Below are 13926 nucleotides of genomic sequence, written 5' to 3' on the forward strand. Positions count from 1 at the left end.
TTGAAAGATTCTGCATCATTTTATTCTGTAATGGTGCAGTTTATGGACGAAAAATAAGTATTCTAATATATTTAACTATATTGACTCGTGCAGCGTGAAAACAAGGTATCCATGGTGTTTACTTTTGTGTGGGTATTGTAAATAACAAGGATAACACAGGTTGATGGGCCAGACTATTTTCTAGTATTTAATACACGAGTTTACATTAACACACTGGGTATCATGGGAAACAAAGGTAACAATATATCGTACCTAGTGTATGTAGCATTTGCAACGTACCTCGTGTATGTAGCTTACGTCATATATTTAGCGTATGCAACGCAGTGTAACTCTTGTGTGTAGTGTATGCAACGTGCCTCCTGTATGTAGCATATGCATTGTGCCTAGTGTATGTAGCATATGCAATGTATGTAGCATATGCAATGTATGTAGCATATGCAACGTACCTCGTGTATGTAGCATACGCACCGTGCCTCCGGTATGTAGCATATACATTGTAGCTAGTGTTTGTAGCATATGCAATGTACCTCATGTATGCAACGTACCCCGTGTATGTAGCATATGCAATGTACCTCATGTATGCAACGTACCCCGTGTATGTAGCTTATGCAACGTACCTCTGTATGTAGCGTATGCAGTGTAACTCTTGTATGTAGCGTGTGCAATGTACCTCGTGTATGTAGCGTATGCAGTGTAACTCTTGTATGTAGCGTATATGGTGAGAGAATTCTAAGAGCAGTAGTTACAATGCCACAACAGGAGGAGACTAGTCAAGTATTTGATGATTTTGTTAAGACTACAATTGAATTAAAGTTAAAGATTACAGAGGGAAACAAGTGTCAGCGTTTTGCCAATATGATTAGAGTTGCTAATGACGGTGTTATTAGGTCCATGAAGTGTAGAAGCCGTAACCGTATATGGACTGTTGGCATCTCATGATGGTCTCCAATGTATCCCAATGAAATATCATTCTAATTTTAAGGATGTGCCAATAATTCAAGTTGGGATTTCTGGGGAATTTGCTAAATTCTTCTACTGTATTTTGTGATGCTAATTGTCAAATACACATTTAACTCTAGCATTTGTGTTATGATATTTATTACTTGTTACTACTAGTGTGAAACACTTTCATTACAATAAACTTTGTGCCCACCTCGTCACAATATTTTATTTTATATATTTTATTTTTTTTATATATATCACATTGTACAACATTGCGGATGGTGTTCGATGACATGATGGGCAACTTCTCCAGTGGCTGCATTGTCATGAATGGTATCTTGATCCCTCCCCCGCCACCACATAAATTTCACTAGAGGAATGCATAATATAGGTAATTGCCGGAGGATGTGTATCTTACTTCTTCATGGTCACCTTAAACAATCATGTGGTACCATGAACTGCAGCCAAATGGAGAAATCTTGGTGTACAACTGTTAGGTCCTAGCAGTGGAGACATGTTGGATGCATCCAGTTCCTCAACGTCAACGTCATGATCACCTTCACCGCCTCATCTTTTTTTTTCCCACTGTCTTACCGTCACCTGCGAAAAACAAGGTATGTTGCATACGCTACATTCACAAGGTAACAACAAGTAACATTAACATCCTACCCTTCTCTTCTTCTTCCTTATCACCGTCACCTGCGAAAAACAAGGTATGTTGCATACGCTACATACACATGGTACGTTGCAAATGCTACATACACTAGGTATGATGCATACGCTACATACACTAGGTATGATGCATACGCTACATACAGGAGGCACATTGCATACACTACATATACCAGGTATGTTACATACGCTACATACAAGTGTTACACAAGGTACAACGCATATGCAAGGGGTACATACAATAGGTACGTTGCAACAAAAGTATCCAATGAAAACTTACACGAGATACGTTACATACACAAGGTACGACACATATGCTACATTGCCGTCACCTCTATCAATCAGCAATTGATTGTCGTATAGCCATGTGGATTTGAACTCTGTAAGTTCTTGCGAACTAAACTTCTCACCTTGTAATACAAGATAAAGGATAGCAAATTTCAGATGAGTGTGTGTGTGTGTGTGTGTGCGTGTCGAAAGAATCACTACACACTGCAACCCGAGTATCCGTGGAATCCATGGATACTATGACAATCCATGCATGTACAAAGTAAAGGTACGGGAAAACAATCAATGTGTGCATCAATTAGAATACAGCAAACCACAAACAGATTTGGCACTGCCACCCTCTTACTTTGCTCTCTTCGCCTCCATTTCAGCACCGTTTATATTCTGCTGCCTAACGTTATGAGTTTAAGCCTACGAGAACACTAGTTAATACTTATTAACAATGTCAAATGCGCCGCAAAGTGATGATACGTAAAACTAATCGCGTGATTTAATTGAAAGCATTTTTGTGGTTTCCAGTTTCTCTCCGGTATTTTGGTGCTCAGGTAAGGGTTCAAGTAGTCTGTCCTGTTATATTGTACATGTATGTATCTTACTCGCTGGTTTCTGAACGTCATTAATATATTCATGGCATGTTCATTCAAAATAGTGAAAGCGTGTCTGTCACCAGTGGTTGTGTCCTCCGCAAGTGAGCTCTGATTTTAGTACTCACCAGTCGTTTTGTGCTCCTGTCCTTGTGGACTCTTAATTGACGGTAGTTTCTCTCTGATTTTTTGGTGCTCAGGTAAGGGTAGTCTGTCGTGTTATATTTTATGTATCTTACTCGCTGGTTTCTGTACGTCATTCATTCAACATAGTGAAATGTACATGTATTCGCTTTTATTAATACAGCGTGTCTGTCTCCAGTGGTTGTGTCCTCCACAAGTGAGCTATGATTCCAGTAGTCACCAGTCATTGTGTGCTCCTGTCTTTGTGGACTATTGACGGTGGTTTCTCTCGGGTTTTTGGTGCTCAGGTAAGGGTAGCATATGCAACATACCTGGTATATGTTGCAACGTACTGTACCTCGTGTATGTAGCGTATGAATCGTACCTAGTGCATGTAGCTTATGCAACATGCCTCGTGTATGTGCAGTGTAACACTTGTATGTAGCGTATGCATCGTACCTAGCATACGCAACGCACCTCATGTATGTAGCGTATGTAATGTGCCTCGTGTATGTAGCTTATGCAACGTATGTCGTGTATGTTACGACGTACGTCGTGTATGTAGCGTATGCAACATACCTCGTGTAACAAAAATTTGAACGGCTTCGAAGCCATTATTATTATTATTATTATTACTAGGACCGGGTCACACATAACCAAGTAAATTTGTTAACGTGTAAAACAATTTGTATTTGCTTTGTCTAACTGTGATGTATAATAAATATAGTAGGACCTCCACTATCTGAACATCTGTTTCAATTCAATCTTAAAAGTGTTCAGTTAAGTGCATTTGTTCAAATAAATGAAGCCCATTTGTTTATAATAGAGTTACGTTCAACTACTCTAATAGAACATACACTTACTATAATACAATGTTCATGTAATAACAAAATACTCTAATAGGTCACACATACCCTAGTACAGTGGTCCCTTTAATGTTCAGCTATCGATACACAAATGCTCTATTATTCAAACTAAAGTGACAGTTCTATTAGATTAGTTTGTTTAAGGTTACGGGATACTGTAAACCCACATGTACACTATCAATCATTTTTCATGATTAGGGGTTTGATTTTTCTTAATGTATTGTTATCAAATATTTATACATTCTTAACTTCTCATTAATCAACATGGAATTCAAATGTTGTTATGGAAACATGAGTTGTCCCCATGCCAATTAGTGAAAACTATGAACCAAAAATCAGACCAATGAAGAACCATGAGAACTTACTAACAATTCTAAGGTTTGAAGAACATCACTTGTGAGGGACTGACACGAGGATTTGTGAATAATGTGTATAGCTGCTGAAATATGACTACAATATGGCCTAAAGCAAGACACTGTGATCACAAAATTAATTTTTAAATTGATATCACAAGCACTATAAACATTATTTCTAACAAATGGCTCTGTCAGGACCTAGACAAGAAGCCAAACTAGTAGTCTGTTTATACAAAATGTTAACAACTAGTTTGACAGTCCTGATTTTTGGTTCAGGAAAATATCGCCATTAGTCAGCAAAACTGCGCATGCACTTAGTGTGTTGTATCTATGTTATCTTGTACTATTACGTGTGTTTTCTTGTACCTGTCCAGTCAGCACGCTATGATTCTTCCAACAATTTAAGCCTGTTACCAGCTGATACACAACACAACAACACCAAGCCCACCTTAATTACGTAATAAAATTTTTGTTTGACAGTCACTCAGTATCCCGTAACCTTAAGTGTGTATGTTCTATTAGAGCATTTGAATGGAATTCTGATAAATCAATGGGTTTTAACTTTCCAGTTTAAATGATAACAAGGGGAAAGCCATGTGCACAGTATACACAAAATACATGGTAATATTATAAAGCTGATGTCACCAGTACCAACCAATACAAAGACATGAAAGCTCAGTACAACTTCCTAACAATGTTAAAGTATGCTAACAAAATTATAGGGCAACAGATGGACCAGCCAACACAGAGAAGAACTATCATAGAATGATTAAGAGTTATCCATCACTTAATTTCATTGTACGTGTGCACAACAGTCACACATTGTAAGCTAATAATACAATAAAATGGATATTATACCAATTTATTAAACAGTGGATCTTCAATAATCTGAACAGCTCTGTTCTCAATGTAGTGAAATTGTTCAGATTATTGACTATATACAGAACCCTATTCAAATACTCTAATAGAACAAACACTTGTTCACAAAATACCCTAATAGAACAGTCATTTCTACTGTTGGGATTAGCAAGTGTTCATATTATTGGAGTTTGGATTAGCAAGGATCTATACTGTTCGCATACATTATAAGCTATATGCCAATGGTTTATATGACAGAATCTTAGTATACACACTACTAACATGGCTACCCACTCCCAAAATGACTAGCTCATTACATTTATATTAGCACTGCTATTGTAGTCATCAGTACTCTGATTTAATTATAAAGTGCTTGGTTTAATTGCTACAGTTGCTATAAGCCATGTATATACACACAAATTTCATTCTACGAGGTGTACAGAAGTGTACCTACAATAGATTTGTCTTAACCAGTAGTCACACATCCAAACTGCTGCAAGGTATGGTGAAAGTGATCTTTAAATAAGATGCTCAAAGCTATACTATTATTCTCTGACATGTGTGTCTATATGCACCAAATGGATAGTACTGATATGTCTAGGGAAGCTGTATACATAAAACACGAACAAGTCTTATCTATAAGAACAACTGATCATATCAGTGATTCTATGCACTAGAAACCTTGTACCCTGCTTCTGCAGTGGTACCTATACTACAGCCATTAGAAACCTTATATCCTGCTTCTGCAGAGGTACCTATACTACGGCCATTAGAAACCTTATATCCTGCTTCTGCAGTGGTATCTACAGTACGGCCATTAGAAACCTTATACCCTGCTTCTGCAGTGGTACCTACAGTACGGCCATTAGAAACCTTATATCCTGCTTCTGCAGAGGTACCTATACTACGGCCATTAGAAACCTTATATCCTGCTTCTGCAGTGGTATCTACAGTACGGCCATTAGAAACCTTATACCCTGCTTCTGCAGTGGTACCTACAGCACGACCAGTGGTTACCCTAAAGCCCGCTTCTGCACTGGTGCCAGTAGGCCTACCTATTTTTTGTTAAGCACATATCCACATTTACACAACTTTTTTTTTGCCGGCACTTTTTCATCACAATTTGGACAAGTCCTTAAAAAGTTTGGGCCTGGGTTACTTTCAACATCACCTGCTTGTAGCAGCAGTAGCATAGTAATAAAAACATGCATAGTAATGAATACCTTAACCGATACCGTAATGAAGAACATTAATTTGTCTACATGGTACTCACCTAAAGTTGTTAACCCGTAATTAGAATTACGCCTCCACCGGAGGTGATGAGTACCTATCGCTATTCTCCATTGCGTTATGTCTATCATTGCCCTGCTTGTTTCTTCGCACTACAACAAAAAAATGTACGACAAGTAACAGGAAACAACTAGTTATTTTATTGTAAAATAACGTAAAAATAACTTCTGTAATTGTACAACAACTGTGAAACATTTTGCCCATCCGAAGAAAGCAGTACAGTGCCTGGTAGCTAACACCAGTAACACACTTTATTCAGACTAGTAATTCGACAGAAATTTATTCCAACCATGGCATTCCATGCGGCAAACAAACTAGTTAGGACTAACCTTCAAACATCTGTAAGTGTAAGTAATGCAGTTCAAGGCAGGAAGACAACGTTTTCAGTTTTAACTTAATAAAACAAAAATATTTTAATGGCGCGCGTACGGCTGGTTGCTATGTATTCAGACAGGTTTTACGTGTTTGGCGACCTGTTTAACGCGCAGTGTGTACAACTTGTTTTGAGTGAATTGCGCTGGAAAGTTGTTGTTAAGGAGTTCAATGTTTGTTAGAAGAAAGGCACTATTTAGAAAAGTGTCCTGCTTAATGAAGGCACCAAAGAAAAACGCTCACTTCAATTTGACGTTCGGGTTTCGTCTCACTCAATTCCGGTGAGTGTTCTTGTGTGCACTACGCAGTTTCGTCTGGACATTAATTAATTAATTATTTATGACGTCACGTTCTTATTATTATTATTACTTGGTTATGTAATAACTGCTTAGGGGTTACTGTTATGTAAACCATAATACCACAAATGGAGCTGTTTTATTTTTGTTTAATAATTTATGAAGCGTTCATTTTGTAAACTCGAATCACTTCGGTTTTTCGCCGTCAGACAATCGGTAAGTGTCTCTACAGTACAGATCTAGTCATAAAACAAACAGATAGTATCATTTTGGCTACTTTCTGGCGACTTGAAATGTTACGCTCGTGTTTCCGTACAGTGCTATATTTTCCAAACCGCAGTGCTTTATTTTTTGTAGTGTGCTTTATGGAAAATATAGCACACTTTTGCGCTTTGATCCTCCCACCCAAAGTACAATAAGGGATTATGTGGTATGTTTTGCAAGGAATATTGGTTGGAATCTCCCAGAAATTCAGCAGTGAAGGGGATTTGTATATGTAATAGGATGGTATTCGGGATTAATAGTACGAGCATTGTAAATAGGAAGGGGTGAAATAGTGCGAGGCGAAGCCGAGCACTACCGTATGGCGGAAGGTTAAGTTTACGAAAAATGGCTCTTGATGGTAAGTTTGAAAAAATATCTTTGAAAACTCGTCTTCACTACTGCGCCGCTCATTAGATAATTAGCTGAATAATTTGCGCCATGAAGGTGACAATAATAGTATTTATATCGTTGATCGTCGCCACGCCATGGTTGCGCTGATTACCTGCCTGATAGCTGAGCTATAATATTATCTGAGGACATCATGTCTACCAAGGGGTAGCTTTGGACCAGTTTTATTGGCGAAGAGCTGTCATGCTAAGGACGGAGCTGCGAGAAGCTGGTAATATACATGATATGTCTGCTGTCGCAGAAGTTACGCGGGCGAGAAACTGTTGTAGGTCATCTCCCTAGACTACGTGTATTTCTATAGCTAGCTAATTATGAAAAAATATTTTTGAAAATGTATTCGTATTTTCGAATTTTTCGAAAATTAAACCTTTCGAAAAATTTCCCGCTGTACGGTATTTCCTTCCTGTTTATAATGCGAGAACTATTAAACCTGAATACCACAGCCATCCATCCTATCACAAATTAATCCGACAAGCATAGCAACTGTTACTAAGCAACAAAGAATAACCAATGCAAAAGGCCAATCACACTTAACAACTGTTGCTTAGCAACCATTGCTATGGAGTTGAAATAATGTTTACCTTAGCAACTGTTGCTTGGTAACCGTTGCCAAGCAAGCATTTAGTTGCTTTGGTATGGGCATTTATCACCATAGTTACACAGTTAGTCATATCTGATATGTTTCATTTATGTCGAACATATTTCCTAACGTTTAGTAGTACATATTCTGTATTCTGTTTTCTACAGTTGTCAACTAACGTGAAGAATGGCAATGCTGATGAGGGTGAGTCAAACAAGTAGAAGAACCATTACACATTTTTGTTGAGGAACCTAGTCAAACAAGTCTAATTGCTTGCAGTATTTCAAAATAATACTTCAAGGTGCTATTGGGAGTGTTATATTGTAACACATTCACTTGTTGGATTAATAATTATACACACACTTACTAATTATGATGCATGGCATTATTAGTCTTTTTTTATTAATCATAGGCGCATCGAAAGCGAAAGATTGTGCACCAACATTATACTTACTCGTGCGCCTTCAATAATGTGTCTGTGGACTGCAAACAAGTGAATTGTGACTTAAATACCCAATTATCTTTGTCACAGGAGCATTTGTCATCAGCAGCCAAAAAAAAATCCCAGAGCAAGCATTGCTTTCTTTCAATCAAAATCATTGCATTTATTGCCTCACAACTAAGGAGACGAAGAAGTCTAGTGATGCGCTAGCTTCCAGATCATTCATTACGTTATTGCAACCCAAAGAAACATTGCTAAATCAAAATCAACCAGGCCTAAAATTTTTTAGTCAATAGGAGATCGATCGAATATTTGACAAACAATTTGTTCCGTATGTGGATGTGAAAAGTATTTCAGAAGAATTGTGTCATTTAAGTTTACAATCTGTTAGCGTTGATGACATGGAGATGGATGAACTGAGTATGGAAGATATAAAGAAGATCTGGGAGGACAAGGTAAAGGCTGTTACGGACAAAGTAAAAGCTGTTATGGCGATGCCACTCAATTATGAACTACCTTATAATGAGTGGTTACATCAGCTTTTAAAAGATAAATTGACAGAGTTAAACTTTGCTGTTTACCAGCGTGACAAAACCAACACAAGGTTGTTAGGGCCTCTCAGTGAATACATTTTTTGCAAAAGCGACATCCTTTTGTATCACACACAAAAGGTAGAAAGCGAATCAGTTGTCGCTTTAGAACTCAGTTTCAATGTCAGTTTCAATGATTTGAGTTTAGAACCACAAACCACACCAAGATATGGCTCATGTGACATATGTGCAAGTGTTACTGAGCTGAAAGTTGAGCCGCCAGACTCCTTTGAAGCTGCAATAAATGAAACGTACTACAACATGTTTGGAGAGGCAGTCAAGCTAACTGTTAACGCCTTGAGTAAAGGAAAACTTGTGAAAACAGCAACAATTTATGGTATATTGGTTACCATTCATCAGAACAAGGAGGCATGTTTGCTGAAATTGACCATCGACTACTTCAACAGGGTGTGTACCTTTGAAAGGTCGACAGCGACCGCTCCTTTTGTGGATCTATTAAATGGTATCATAGAAGTTTTATTACAATAATAATACTTGTATACACATCACTCGTGCATGCTTTCACTATCCACACCCTTGCATACATGGTAATGTTGTACAATGTGTTATATAAAAAAATAATTATGATGAGGTGGGCACTAAAGAGACATAAATTTAGCAGTTCCACGAGGTACGTTGCGTATGCTACATACAGTAGGTACGATACATAAGCTGACTATCACCGTAATAGATTCCATGAGTTGCCCGAAACCTATACATACCATCTTGTTTACTACTTACTGTCATAATTATCAATATAGACGTCATGTGAATATAACAGTGTTAAATAAGTGACATTATAATTATAATAGCAATAGTTAACTGTTATGACCTAATCTTAGTCTCTTTTGCCTTGAATCTTGTATCCCACCTCCGTTCCACCAGACAATCTTTCGTTTTCTAGAAATAACAGAAATCAGTGCATGTGTGATACATACTCATTAAAATTTCTAAGCACCATTATAAATGGCAGGTAAATAGGCAAAATCAATTTGCCCTGTTACCGACCGAAGTATTCAATTATCATAGTGAACATACCTATATGTATTGCTTGGGATTTCACAGTCCCTGAACTCGTGTAGTGTATGGTCATCACGTAATAAGTCTGCAGTATAGTCCCACCTGTTACTTTTTCGATGGTATAATACTTTTGCCACATCGTTCTTTTTTTCCACTCCTGTGATACAATGCAATGGAGTATATAGACATTAACAATGCTTCTTATATCTTACCTTGGCAACTGAATTGCTTTACGTTGTCGTATTTGTCAATAAAGTCGCTTAAATGTGCACAAAGTAGGTGCATATAAGGGGTCACCTACAAGAATCATTAATTGCAGTATTACTTGTTAGATCTACAAATGCATTGCATCTATCTTTTAGTGACTGAGCCTTCAAAAACAGGGAATACAAATGCACCATAAATACTTTTGTTACTTTAGAAATGTAGGTTGTACCCATATACTCTGTTTTTGCTGGCCTAGTTACATCTTATAAAAGTATACAGAGTAAGATAGTAAGTAGATATTAATTTAAATTTTGGAGTTTTACCATACATTTTCAATGAGAGGAACAATGCCGTTTTGGGCAGTCACCTAAATCACTGGGAAAATGTCATTTCTTATGACCTGTATATGCTATCCATTTGAAATTTGGAGTAGTTATTTTAGGTAAGTATTGTTGCAGGTTGCTACGGGCAGCAGATATTATTTTATGCTATACATAACATTTTCAATACTAGGAGGTAAAGTTATAATTATAAATATTATTTTATAGTAATTGTAACATGTCCAGTCAGATATCACCCCCAGACTGACCACAGTTGAATTGCTGTACCTTATCTGGGTAATAGAAGTCACCATATTTAAACTCCTTTCCGAGATCCAGATAATCATTTATCCATTTCTTTGTCTGAATAAATGCATAACATTCTAACATGGACCAAAGTAAATTATGCTTTATACCGATTCTCTTAACTGATGGTGTCTTGTTGGCATCCTGGAAGTTACTATGCTGTATATTAAATCAAAGTCCTAGCATGGTGATAGCGTAAGTATTGAAAATACTCAGTATGCACCATACCTTCCACAAGTTCTGTGTTAATGGGACCATCTCTGGTGGCTGACAGCCTACTAATTTGTCAGGCAGATTTTTTAGCAATTTCAGCTTATCAGGACCCAGCAGAGATGGCCACTCAACTTTACCAGATTCGTCATCCTCATAAATGTTGAAATATACACCACACTCCCTTATGGCTGCTATTAGATTTTTTATCCTTTCTCCATCAAGCACCTTATATGCACGTCTTATTCTTTCCAGCCTGTGCTGGTGCTGATCATAAGATTTTGCAGTTTGTATTAGTGCAGTAATAAGCCTGTCAGTTACTCTCAACATCAAGTGAAGCTCATCAGGGATAATGTGGTCTAAATCTAAGTTAAGCAAAGGCTTATGGATATTGCTGAAGTCTCCATTGCCTTTTAAATCTGACAATGACCTTGGGCAATGGGTCAATGTCATGTTATACCTATGGAAAAGAAATGTAATTATCATAATATGAGAGGCTGTAAGAAAGTTAACTGCTTTTTTATACCAAAGCATTGATGCTTAAACCTCTTTTTTTCTCTCACCTGTCATCTTTGTGTACAGTGCACCACAAGCACGAATACTCAGCTGATGCTGCCTTCAGCCCCATAATTAAAAGTAATAACTGCCAATTAAAAAGTTGTAATGATTTTTGTTACATGATGTTATGGAACGCACCTTGTAATCTGCACACAAAAAAAATTCTAATGTGTAGGTGTTCCCATTTATTGTTATAGCAGGGTCATCTAAGTAAAAGTTGATGGCAGCAAATATATCCCTGAATTCATCTGCCAAACTTTCATAGTCTTCTTTTGCTCTTATGGCCGCAATCACATGAATATCTGTTGAACAAATTAGAAGCACAACCACTATATATATATTACTTGGCACAATGATGATAGTGGAACCCATCTTTAAACTCTCTGAATTAATGACACAATATACATTAGACGAACAAGGATTATAAGGTCTGGTTTGTTTGTCAATACTTTACAGTGACCAGCACTGAAGGTCTGACAGCAACATGTGCTGCAGCCTTAGGATTACCTAAACTACACTAGGGACACTGATCTACATTTAGACCTAAAATCACTGGACAAATAATGTGAAACAGTTTATATCTTAAAGGGAATCTTTATGCATTACAGCATACAATGTAATGAAACAAAGTAGTGAGCATCAGTGAACGTCACCACTAATGGCTGCCACAATACTCACTATCTATAGTGATGGTTATTACATTTACTGCTCAATATGATGTCCACTATACACAGGGTATAGTTACATTCAAACAAAATGTAGGGAATATTGTGGCATGCAGATATTAACTTTAATTTGCTGCTAATTTTTAGTGGTCCCAAAATGCATATACACGTAATAGAGAGGCATCACTGTATTATATGCTTGTTTACTATATGGGCTATAAAAAATGTATATATAGCATAGCTTACTTGAGCTGCTTAAATTCACCACACCATCCCTTAGTATTGAAAATGAGAATAGACAAAAGTTGCACCCCCTGCTGTACTTAGCACCATCAGCACAGAGTTTGACCTTTATATGCCGTTTCCCATTGTAGTACTCTTGATGGTCCGCAATCTGTAAAATTGTAGACTGCATGTTACATTCAATTCGTGGATTAAATACAAACCTCTTTCTTGGCAACATTTATGAATAGTGTCTTAAAATCGAACTGCACACCTTCATTATTGCCAGGAGTTTTGGTTATTTCTGGCATGTTTGAATTAACAATTTTCTTGAAAGTCAGGACCTGTGTATGTTATGCACACATACACACACTCTAAAGCAAAATAAGTGTAACCAAACATGCATGCATGAGACTGAATTATAATGATATATAAAACAATGATAATGTTATACTATGCACTGGAAGCACAAAGGCCAAACAATTTGAATTGCTCATCCTATATAAGTAAGTATATATGTACTAACCTTATAAGTCTGAGGTAGTTTTTTGAACCTTTTAGTGAGCGCATGGTAAAAGGCAATTGTTACCCCATGCTTCAGCATAAGATAATTTATTGCAGCTGTGGCGCTTTCACTTATCTCATTTTCAGGTGCGGATTTATTTACCACGATGTCAAAACTTTTATCAGGACTCGTCAAACTCTCAAACTGTCCTTTGATCATCTTTAAGCCAATACGACTAAGATGTGAAGAGACAGTCTGCAAAATCTCTGCAATTTGTTGTTTCCGTCTTCTCTTTTGTCTCTCCTCTAAATCTTCAAATGGATTATTTCCTGCATAAGCACATCATATAGTCTATATAGCTATGGTGTAATGTCATTACAATTGCATTTCTTTAGAAGAAACAAAAGGATGCACAAGCACTTAACCTAGCTATTACCATGCACTCATACATCATCATAGACACATTATAGTATGCATGCATGGCTATATCTATAATACGTATGGTACATATATACCTCTCATGATCTTGGTTTTTATGGTGACAAGTTCACTTGAGGTAGTGGCATACTTGGCTGAAGTTGAAGTTGCAGAAACTGCAGTGGCTGTAGGGGCTACAGGAGTGACTGAAACAGTCAAGGGGCAGGTGGCTGAAATTGAAGTGGAGATAGAAGCTGTAGTCGAGGTATGGGCAAGAGTGGCTATGCTATGACCAATAACTGGTGTTGTACTAGCCACTTCCCCTTTGAACAGCATCATGCTACAACTTTCATTCATTATTGTAGCCCTTCTGGTTCCACTTATCTTCTTGCTGCGGTATTGTGATAGCAGAGTACAATATAACGGTCGGCCCTCGGCCATTTTCCGACCATCCAGCCACGATGACAGAGTAAAACATTGGGCGTTCGGTCCATTTGTCCGAGCAAGAAATGCACAACTTTAATCACGCTAAAAAAAACTTACGAATAATGTGCAATAGCAACAA

At 37.4% G+C, this 13926-nt stretch overlaps 1 protein-coding gene and 1 long non-coding RNA gene across 4 annotated transcripts; one reads left to right on the forward strand and one right to left on the reverse strand.

The window, feature by feature from the left end:
- Positions 1-1084: 1084 nt before the first annotated feature.
- Positions 1085-12803, reverse strand: LOC136244862 (uncharacterized). 3 transcript variants are annotated; one of them, XM_066036402.1, is made up of 12 exons: positions 12664-12803; positions 12464-12611; positions 11691-11854; positions 11558-11637; positions 11013-11454; positions 10895-10963; positions 10767-10841; positions 10164-10248; positions 10061-10108; positions 1612-1641; positions 1361-1542; positions 1085-1312 (listed from the first exon to the last, which is right to left on the reverse strand). In XM_066036402.1, the coding sequence occupies exons 1-11, from the start codon at positions 12748-12750 to the stop codon at positions 1502-1504; spliced, it is 1269 nt and encodes a 422-aa protein (XP_065892474.1). In that variant the 5' UTR covers positions 12751-12803; the 3' UTR covers positions 1085-1312; positions 1361-1501. The 3 variants fall into 3 exon arrangements, 1 of the variants encoding a protein (XP_065892474.1); XR_010695598.1 differs by lacking the exons at positions 10061-10108; positions 10164-10248; positions 10767-10841; ... (4 more) ...; positions 12464-12611; positions 12664-12803 and adding an exon at positions 1947-2559 and having other exon boundaries at positions 1124-1312; XR_010695597.1 differs by lacking the exons at positions 10061-10108; positions 10164-10248; positions 10767-10841; ... (4 more) ...; positions 12464-12611; positions 12664-12803 and adding an exon at positions 2249-2547 and having other exon boundaries at positions 1162-1312; positions 1361-2024.
- On the forward strand, positions 2427-8244 carry LOC136244863 (uncharacterized). Its single transcript, XR_010695600.1, has 3 exons — positions 2427-2686; positions 2794-2917; positions 8067-8244. It is a non-coding gene; the product is annotated as an uncharacterized lncRNA (long non-coding RNA).
- Positions 12804-13926: the final 1123 nt, after the last annotated feature.

This window comes from Dysidea avara, chromosome 14, assembly GCF_963678975.1.
Source record: "Dysidea avara chromosome 14, odDysAvar1.4, whole genome shotgun sequence".
NCBI lineage: Eukaryota > Metazoa > Porifera > Demospongiae > Dictyoceratida > Dysideidae > Dysidea > Dysidea avara.